General features: G+C 64.1%; 1 protein-coding gene across 1 annotated transcript; it reads right to left on the reverse strand.

Moving 5' to 3' along the window:
- Window positions 1-2,882: 2,882 nt before the first annotated feature.
- Window positions 2,883-8,589, reverse strand: LOC136050662 (uncharacterized). Its single transcript, XM_065739695.1, is given in 8 exon segments — window positions 2,883-3,174; window positions 3,243-3,335; window positions 3,395-3,446; window positions 3,449-3,635; window positions 3,749-3,764; window positions 4,507-4,561; window positions 7,316-7,366; window positions 8,436-8,589. Coding segments are annotated over 8 exon segments (900 nt in total).
- Between the last annotated feature and the right edge of the window lie 1,905 nt (window positions 8,590-10,494).

The raw sequence follows: 10,494 nt of genomic DNA on the forward strand, positions 1-10,494 counted from the left end.
CGACCCATAGCGACCCATAGCGACCCCATAGTGCCCCACAGCGCCCCATAGCAGCCCCATAGCGACCCATAGCGACCCCATAGTGCCCCACAGCGCCCCATAGCAGCCCCATAGCGACCCATAGCGACCCATAGCGACCCCATAGTGCCCCACAGCGCCCCATAGCAGCCCCATAGCGACCCATAGCGACCCATAGCGACCCCATAGTGCCCCACAGCACCCCATAGCAGCCCCATAGCGACCCATAGCGACCCATAGCGACCCAGAGCGACCCCATAGTGCCCCATAGCAGCCCCATAGCGACCCATAGCGACCCATAGTGACCCCAAAGTGCCCCATAGTGCCCCACAGCGCCCCATAGCAGCCCCATAGCGACCCATAGCGACCCATAGCGACCCCATAGTGCCCCATAGCAGCCCCATAGCGACCCATAGCGACCCATAGTGACCCCAAAGTGCCCCATAGTGCCCCACAGCGCCCCATAGCAGCCCCATAGCGCCCCATAGCGACACATAGCGACCCCACAGCGCCCCATAGCGCCCCATAATGCCCCATAGCACCCCATAGCGACCCCATAGAGCCCCATAACACCCATAGCGCCCCATAGCGCCCCACAGCGCCCCATAGCAACCCCACAGCGACAATAGCACCCCATAGCACCCCATAATGCCCCACAGCAACCCATATCACCCCATAGTGCTCCATAGAGCCCCACAGTGCCCCACAGCGCCCCATAGCACCCCATAGCGACCCCATAGCGACCCCATAGCACCCGATAGCACCCCATAGCGCCCCATAATGCCCTACAGCGCCCCATAGTGCCCCACAGTGCCCCTCAGCGACCCACAGTGCCCCATAGCGACCCATATCACCCCATAGCGACCCCATAGTGCCCCATAGCACCCCATAGCAACCCCACAGCGACCATAGCACCCCATAGCGCCCCATAACACCCCATAGCGAACCCACAGTGCCCCATAGCACCCCATAGCGCCCCACAGCGCCCCATAGCAGCCCACATCACCCCATAGCGCTCCATAACCCCCATAGCGCCCCATAGCAGCCCCATAGCAACCCCACAGCGACCATAGCACCCCATAGCGCCCCATAATGCCCCATAGCAACCCATAGCAACCCCATAGTGCCCCATAGTGCCCCATAGCGCCCCACAGCGCCCCATAGCACCCCATAGTGGCCCCATAGCAACCCCACAGCGACCATAGCACCCCATAGCGCCCCACAGTGCCCCACAGTGCCCCATAGCACCCCATAGTGGCCCCATATCGACCCCATAGCAGCCCATAGCGCCCCACAGCGCCCCATAGCAACCCCACAGCGACAATAGCACCCCATAGCACCCCATAATGCCCCACAGCAACCCATAGTGACCCCATAGTGTGCAATAGCGCCCCACAGCACCCCATAGCACCCCATAGTGCCCCATAGCACCCCATAGCGACCCATATCACCTCATAGCGACCCCATAGTGCCCCACAGTGCCCCACAGCGACCCATAGCGACCCATAGCGACCCCATAGTGCCCCATAGCAGCCCCATAGCGACCCATATCACCTCATAGCGACCCCATAGTGCCCCACAGCGCCCCATAGCAGCCCCATAGCGACACATAGCGACCCCATAGTGCCCCATAGCGCCTCATAACGCCCCACAGCGCCCCATAGCACCCCATAGTGGCCCCATAGCGACCCCATAGCACCCTATAGTGCCCCATAGCACCCCATAATGCCCCATAGCAACCTCATAGTGCCCCATAGCGCCCCACAGTGCCCCACAGTGCCCCACAGCGCGCCATAATGCCCTATAGCAACCCATAGCAACCCCATAGCGCCCCATAGTGGCCCCATAGCACCCCATAGCGCCCCATAGCGCCCCATAGCGCCCCACAGCAACCCATAGCAACCCCATAGTGCCCCATAGCACCTCATAGCGCCCCACAGCGCCCCATAGCACCCCATAGTGGCCCCATAGCGACCCCATAGCACCCTATAGTGCCCCATAGCACCCCATAATGCCCCATAGCAACCCATAGAGACCCCATAGTGCCCCATAGTGCCCCATAGCGCCCCGCAGCGCCCCATAGCAACTCCGTAGTGCCCCATAGCGCCTCATAGCGCCCAACAGCGCCCCATATCAACCCCACAGCGACCATAGCACCCCATAGCACCCCATAATGCCCCACAGCGCCCCATAGAGCCCCACAGTGCCCCTCAGCGACCCAGTGCCCCATAGCGACCCATATCACCCCATAGCGACCCCATAGTGCCCCATAGCACCCCAGAGCGCCCCATAGCGCCCCATAACGCCCCATAGAGCCCCATAGTGCACCACAGCGCCCCATAGTGCCCCACAGTGCCCCATAGCGACCCATAACACCCCATAGAGACCCCATAGCGCCCCATAGCGCCCCACAGCGCCCCATAGCAACCCTACAGTGACAATAGCCCCCCACAGTGCCCCACAGCGCCCCATAATGCCCCACAGCAACCCATAGCGACCCCATAGTGCCCCATAGCGTCCCACAGTGCCCCACAGCGCCCCACAGCGCCCCATAGCACCCCATAGCACCCCATAATGCCCCACAGCAACCCATAGTGCCCCACAGCGCCCCACAGCACCCCACAGTGCCCCATAGCACCCCATAGTACCCCATAGCGCTCCACAGTGCCCCACAGCGCCCTATAGCACCCCCATAAGCACCCCATAGCCCCCCAGCCCCCACAGCACCCCATAGCGGCCCCATAGCAACCCCATAGCACCCCATAGCAGCGCATAGCGCCCCACAGCGCCCCATAGCACCCCATAGTGGCCCCATAGCGACCACATAGAACCCCATAGCAGCCCATAGCAACCCCACAGCGACCTTAGCACCCCATAGCGCCCCATAATGCCCCACAGTGCCCCATAGCACCCCATAGTGGCCCCATAGCGACCACATAGCAGCCCATAGTGCCCCACAGCGCCCCATAGCAACCCCACAGCGCTCCATAGCACCCCATAGCGCCCCATAATGCCCCATAGCAACCCATAGCAACCCCATAGTGCCCCATAGTGCCCCACAGCGCCCCATAGCACCCCATAGTGGCCCCATAGCGACCCCATAGCACCCCATAGCAGCCCATAGCGCCCCACAGCGCCCCATAGCAACCCCACAGCGACCATAGCACCCCATAGCGCCCCACAGTGCCCCACAGCGCCCCATAGCACTCGATAGCACCCCATAGCACCCCATAGCACCCCATAATGCCCCATAGCTGCCCCATAGTGCCCCACAGTGCCCCACAGTGCCCCACAGCGCCCCATAGCACCCCATAGCGCCCCATAGCGCCCCATAGCAACCCCACAGCGACAATAGCACCCCATAGCACCCCATAATGCCCCACAGCAACCCATAGAGACCCCATAGTGCCCCATAGCGCCCCACAGTGCCCCACAGCGCCCCACAGCACCCCATAGCGGCCCCATAGCGGCCCCATAGCACCCCATAGTGCCCCATAGCGACCCATATCACCCCATAGCACCGCATAGCGCCCCACAGCGCCCCACAGCACCCCATAGCGGCCCCATAGCGACCCCACAGCACCCCATAGCGCCCCATAGTGCCCCACAGTGCCCCACTGACCCCACACTGACCCCGTGACCCCGTGACCCCTGACCTGTGCCCCCTGCGGGTGTCCCTCAGCTGTCCCCGCCGTAGCCCCGCCCCCTCCATTTGGCGCTGCCGCCCCACGCACAGCTCGCGCCGTCTGTGGGGTCAGAGGTCAAGGGTCAGGGGTCAGCTGTGGGGGTGTGGGGTCAGGAATTGGGGTCAGGGGTCAGGAATTGGGGTCAGAGGTCAGGAATTGGGGTCGGGGTCAGAGGTCAGCAGTAGGTGTCAGGAATTGGGGTCAGGGGTCAGGAATTGGGGTTAGGGGTCAGAGGTCAGCAATAGGGGTCAGGAATTGGGGTCAGGGGTCAGCAGTAGGGGTCAGGAATCGGGGTCAGGGGTCAGAGGTCAGCAGTAGGGGTCAGGAATTGGGGTCAGGGGTCAGAGGTCAGGAGTAGGGGTCAGGAGTAGGGGTCAGGGGTTAGGAATTGGGGTCAGCGGTCAGCAGTAGGGGTCAGGAATTGCATTCAGAGGTCAGAGGTCAAGCAGTAGGGTCGGGAATTGCATTCAGAGGTCAGAGGTCAGCAGCAGGGGTCAGGAATCGGGTCAAAGGTCAGAGGTCAGCAGTAGGGGGTCAGAGGTCAGCAGTAGGGGTCAGGAATCGGGGTCAGGGGTCAGGAATTGGGGTCAGGGGTCAGGGGTCAGCAGTAGGGGTCAGAGGTCAGCAGTAGGGGTAGGAGGTCAGCAGTAGGGGTCAGGAATTGGGGTCGGGGTCAGAGGTCAACAGTAGGGGTCAGGAATTGGGTTCAGGGGTCAGAGATCAGGAGTCAAAGGTCAGAGGTCATGGGGTCAGGTGTTGGGGTCAGAGGTCGGTGCTTGAGGTGCTGCCCTCCCCCTCTGACCTTTGACCTTCGGCCTCCACTTCCTGCCAGCGCCACCTCGCCGCGCGCAGCGTCTCTGCGGAGGGGGCACCCACACGTGGGGGGGGGCCTGGGGGGGAGGGGCAGCGGGGGAGGGGCAGTGGGAGGGGCAGTGGGGGAGGGGCAGTGGGGGAGGGGGGAGGGGCAGTGGGGGAGGTGCAGAGGGGGAAGAGCAGTGGGGGAGGGGCAGAGTGGGAGGGGCAGTGGGAGGGGCAGTGGGGGAGGGGCAGTGGGAGGGGCAGTGGGCGGGGCAGTTGGAGGGGCAGTGGGAGGAGCAGTGGGAGGGGCGGTGGGAGGGGCGGTGTGGGAGGGGCAGTGGGAGGGGCGGTGGGAGGGGACAGTGGGGGAGGGGCTATGGGAGGAGCAGTGGGAGGGGCAGTGTGGGTGGGGCAATGTGGGAGGGGCAGTGGGCGGGGCAGTGGGCGGGGCAGTGGGAGGGGCTTTGTGGGAGGAGCAGTGGGAGGGGCGGTGGGAGGGGAAGTGGGCGGGGCAGTTGGGGGGCAGTGGGAGGGGCGGTGGGAGGGGCAGTGGGAGGGGCAGTGGGAGGGGCAGTGGGAGGGGCTATGGGAGGAGCAGTGGGCGGGGCAGTGGGAGGGGCGGTGGGAGGGGCAGTGGGCGGGGCAGTGGGAGGGGCAGTGGGAGGAGCAGTGGGCGGGGCAGTGGGAGGGGCGGTGGGCGGGCAGTGACCTCGGTGCTGGCGCCACAGCAGCTCCAGTTCCCGCTCCCGGTGCTCCACTGTGGGGACGGCGTATTATGGGATGGCGCTCATATTATGGGCTGTCCCGTGCATATTATGGGCTGTCCCCTGCATAATATGGGCTGTCCCGTGCCGTACTATTATGGGCTGTCCCATGCCGTACTGTTATGGGCTGTCCCATGCCGTACTATTATGGGCTGTCCCCGTGCATATTATGGGCTGTCCCCGTGCATATTATGGGCTGTCCCATACCGTACTATTATGGGCTGCCCGTGCCGTACTATTATGGGCTGTCCCACTCACGCTGCTCCAGGTGCTGCTGCAGCTCCGCACTGCGCTGCTGTGTCACCGCCACATCCCGAGCTGACGCCTCACACACTGACAGGGGACGCGTGGGGACACGTGGGGACACGAGGGGACATGAGGGGACATGTGGGGATGTGTGGGGATGTGTGGGGACACGAGGGGACATGTGGGGACAGGAGGGGACATGTGGGGACAGGAGGGGACATGAGGGGACATGTGGGGACGTGTGGGGATGTGTGGGGACACGAGGGGACATGTGGGGACATGTGGGGACGCGTGGGGACAGGAGGGGACATGTGGGGACACGGGGGGACATGTGGGGACACGTGGGGACATGAGGGGACACGTGGGGACATGTGGGGACACGTGGGGACACGTGGGGACATGTGGGGACATTTGGGGATGTGTGGCGACACGAGGGGACATGTGGGGACACGTGGGGACACGAGGGGACACGTGGGGACATGTGGGGACACGTGGGGACACGTGGGGACACGTGGGGATGTGTGGGGACACGAGGGGACATGTGGGGACACGTGGGGACATGAGGGGACACGTGGGGACATGAGGGGACACGTGGGGACACGAGGGGACATGTGGGGACATGTGGGGACACGTGGGGACATGAGGGGACATGTGGGGACACGAGGGGACACGTGGGGACACGTGGGGTCAGGTGGGGACACGTGGGGACATGTGGGGACACGTGGGGACACGTGGGGACATGTGGGGACACGTGGGGACACGAGGGGACATGTGGGGACATGTGGGGACATGTGGGGACACGTGGGGACACGTGGGGACATGTGGGGACACGAGGGGACATGTGGGGACATGTGGGGACACGTGGGGACATGTGGGGACATGTGGGGACATGAGGGGACATGTGGGGACACGAGGGGACATGTGGGGACACGTGGGGACACGTGGGGACATGTGGGGACATGTGGGGACACGTGGGGACATGTGGGGACATGTGGGGACACGTGGGGACATGTGGGGTCATGTGGGGCACAAGGGGACATGTGGGGACATGTGGGGACATGTGGGGCAGTGTGGGGTGCTGTGGGGCAGTGTGGGGTGCTGTGGGGCGGTATGGGGTAGTGTGGGGCGCTGTGGGGACACTGTGGTGCAGTTTGGGGACGCTGTGGGGTGGTATGGGGTGCTGTGAGGCACTGTGGGGATGCTGTGGGGCGCTGTGGGGCGGTGTGGGGCAGTGTGGGGACACTGTGGGGACACTGTGGGGAGGTGTGAAGCAGTGTGGGGACGCATTGGGGCGCTGTGGGGCAGTGTGGGGTGGTGTGGGGCGCTGTGGGGCAGTTTGGGGATGCTGTGGGGCAGTGTGAGGCACTGTGGGGACGCTGTGGGGCGCTGTGGGGCGGTGTGGGGCAGTGTGGGGACACTGTGGGGACACTGTGGGGAGGTGTGGGGCAGTGTGGGGACGCATTGGGGCGCTGTGGGGCACTGTGGGGATGCAGTGGGGCGCTGTGGGGCACTGTGGGGTGGTGTGGGGCGCTGTGGGGCAGTGTGCGGTGGTGTGGGGCGCTGTGGGGCAGTGTGGGGACGCATTGGGGCGCTGTGGGGCACTGTGGGGTAGCAGTGGGGCGCTGTGGGGCAGTGTGGGGTGGTGTGGGGCGCTGTGGGGACGCAGTGGGGCGCTGTGGGGCGCTGTGGGGACGCAGTGGGGCGCTGTGGGGTAGCAGTGGGGCGCTGTGGGGCAGTGTGGGGCGCTGTGGGGCAGTGTGGGGTGGTGTGGGGCGCTGTGGGGCGCTGTGGGGCGGTGCTCACCGCGGTGCAGAGTGCGGATCTGTGCCAGCAGCGCATCCACACTGCGCGAACCTGAACGAGTGGGGACACATGGGGGGCACGGGGGGACATGGGGGACATGGGGGGCACGGGGGGACATGGGGGGCACGGGGGGCACGGGGGAACATGGGGGGCACAGGGGGACATGGGGGGCACGGGGGGACATGGGGGGACATGGGGGGACATGGGGGGCACGGGGGCACACATGGGGACATGGGGGGCACAGGGGGACATGGGGGCACGGGGGGACATGGGGGGCATGGGGGGACATTATGGGTCTGGGTGTCCTTATGGGTCAATCTATGGGTCCTGGAGCTCTCTGGGGTCGATCTATGGGTCCTGGATGTCCTTATGGGTCAATCTATGGGTCTGGGTGTCCTTATGGGTCAATCTATGGGTCCTGGGAGCTCTCTGGGGTCGATCTATGGGTCCTGGGTGCACTTTGGGGGCGATCTATGGGTCCTGGGTGTCCTCATGGGACAATCTATGGGTCCTGGATGTCCTTATGGGTCAGTCTATGGGTCCTGGGTGCCCTCTGGGTCAATCTATGGGTCTGGGTGTCCTTATGGGTCAATCTATGGGTCCTGGATGTCCTTATGGGTTCAATCTATGGGTCCTGGATGTCCTTATGGGTCAGTCTATGGGTCTGGGTGTCCTTATGGGTCAATCTATGGGTCCTGGGTGCCCTCTGGGGTCAATCTATGGGTCCTGGATGTCCTTTTGGGTCAATCTATGGGTCCTGGATGTCCTCATGGGTCAATCTATGGGTCCTGGGAGCCCTTTGAGGTCAATCTATGGGTCCTGGGTGCCCTCTGGGGTCAATCTATGGGTCCTGGGAGCCCTCTGAGGTCAATCTATGGGTCCTGGGTGTCCTCATGGGACAATCTATGGGTCCTGGATGTCCTCATGGGTCAATCTATGGGTCCTGGGTGCCCTCTGGGGTCAATCTATGGGTCCTGGATGTCCTTATGGGTCAATCTATGGGTCCTGGATGTCATTATGGGACAATCTATTTGTCCTGGGAGCCCTTTGAGTTCTATCTATGGGTCCTGGGTGTCCTTATGGGTCAATCTATGGGTCCTGGGTGCCCACGGGGACGTACCCGGTGGCAGTGGGGCGGGCGGCTCCGTGTCTCCGCCGTGGGGGGGTCCTGAGGGGATGTGAGGACGCCGTGGGGACGCCGTGGGGACACTTTGGGGGCACGGAGGGGATGTGGGGCGCACGGCTGCGCCCTCACTCTGCTCAGCGCTGTCCATGGCGCTGTGGGGCGGACGTGGCTCTGCCGGATCAGGACTTCCCCCCCACTTCCGGGCGGGATCCCCCCACTTCCGGGCAGAACCCCCCACTTCCGGGCGGGATCCCCCCACTTCCGGGCAGAACCCCCCACTTCCGGGCAGGACCCCCCACTTCCGGGCAGGATCTCCCCACTTCCGGGCAGAACCCCCCACTTCCGGGCAGGATCCCCCCACTTCCGGGCAGAACCCCCCACTTACGGGCAGGATCCCCCACTTCCGGGCAGAACCCCCCACTTCCGGCAGGATCCCCCCACTTCCGGGCAGGATCTCCCCACTTCCGGGCAGGATCCCCCCACTTCCGGGCAGAACCCGCACATCCGGCCAGGGTCCCCCCACTTCCAGTCAGGACCCCCCACTTCCGGGCAGGACCACCCCAATTCCGAGCAGGACTCCCCATTTCCGGTCAGGGTCCCCCCACTTCCAGTCAGGACCCCCCCCCCAATTCCAGGCAGAACCCCCCACTTCCGGCAGGACTCACCACTTCCACTCAGGATCCCCCCCACTTCCACTCAGGACCCCTCCACTTCCAGTCTGCCCCCCTCACTTCCTGTCAGGAACCCCCCACTTCCACTCAGGACCCCTCCACTTCCGGTCAGCCCCCCCCACTTCCTGTCAGGACTCCCCCACTTCCACTCAGGACCCCTCACTTCCGGTCTGCCCCCCCACTTCCTGTCACTCAGGACCCCTCACTTCCGGTCTGCCCCCCCCTCACTTCCTGTCACTCAGGACACCCCACTTCCGGTCTGCCCCCCCCCCACTTCCTGTCATGATGCCCCCACTTCCACTCAGGACCCCTCGCTTCCGGGCCCGCCCCCCCCCCCACTTCCTTTCAGGACCCCCCACTTCCACTCAGGACCCCCCACTCCCACTCAGGACTCCTCACTTCTGGTCTGCCCCTCCCCCCCGCTTCCTGTCACTCAGGACCCCTCCACTTCCGGCCCGCCCACCCCAATTCCTGTCAGGACCCCCCCACTTCCACTCAGGACCCTCACTTCCGGTCTGCCCCCCCACTTCCTGTCACTCAGGACACCTCACTTCCGGTCCGCCCCTCCCCCCCGCTTCCTGTCACTCAGGACCCCTCCACTTCCGGTCTTCCGCCCCCCCACTTCCTGTCATGACGCCCCCAACTTCCTGTCACTCAGGACACCCCACCTTCCGGTCTGCCCCCCCCCCACTTCCTGTCATGATGCCCCCACTTCCACTCAGGACCCCTCGCTTCCGGCCTGCCCCCCCCCCACTTCCACTCAGGACCCCCCACTCCCACTCAGGACCCCTCACTTCCGGTCTGCCCCCCCCCCTCCTTCTGTCACTCAGGACCCCTCCACTTCCGGTCTCCCGCCCCCCCACTTCCTGTCATGACGCCCCCAACTTCCTGTCACTCAGGACACCCCACTTCCGGTCTGCCCCCCCCCCCCCCACTTCCTGTCATGATGCCCCCACTTCCACTCAGGACCCCTCGCTTCCGGTCTGCCCCTCCCCCCCGCTTCCTGTCACTCAGGACCCCTCCACTTCCGGTCTTCCGCCCCCCCACTTCCTGTCATGACGCCCCCAACTTCTGTCACTCAGGACAGCCCCACTTCCAGTCTGCCCCGCCCCCTTTCCCCAATTTTCCCTCAACATTCCCAAATTCCCCTCAACATTCCCAAATTTCCCTCAACATTCCAAATTCCCCTCAACATTCCCAAATTCCCTCAACATGGCCAAATTTCCTCAACATTCCCAAATTCCCCTCACATTCCCAAATTCCCCTCAACATTCCCAAATTTCCCTCAACATTCCCAAATTTCCCTCAACATTCCCAAATTGCCCCACATTTCTCCCAATTTTCCCTCATTTCCCAATTCTCCCTCATTTTCCCATGTTCCC

The sequence above is a fragment of the Cyrtonyx montezumae genome, unplaced genomic scaffold (assembly GCF_038088225.1).
Source record: "Cyrtonyx montezumae isolate F1298 unplaced genomic scaffold, pur_monq_1.0 scaffold_244, whole genome shotgun sequence".
Lineage (NCBI taxonomy): Eukaryota > Metazoa > Chordata > Aves > Galliformes > Odontophoridae > Cyrtonyx > Cyrtonyx montezumae.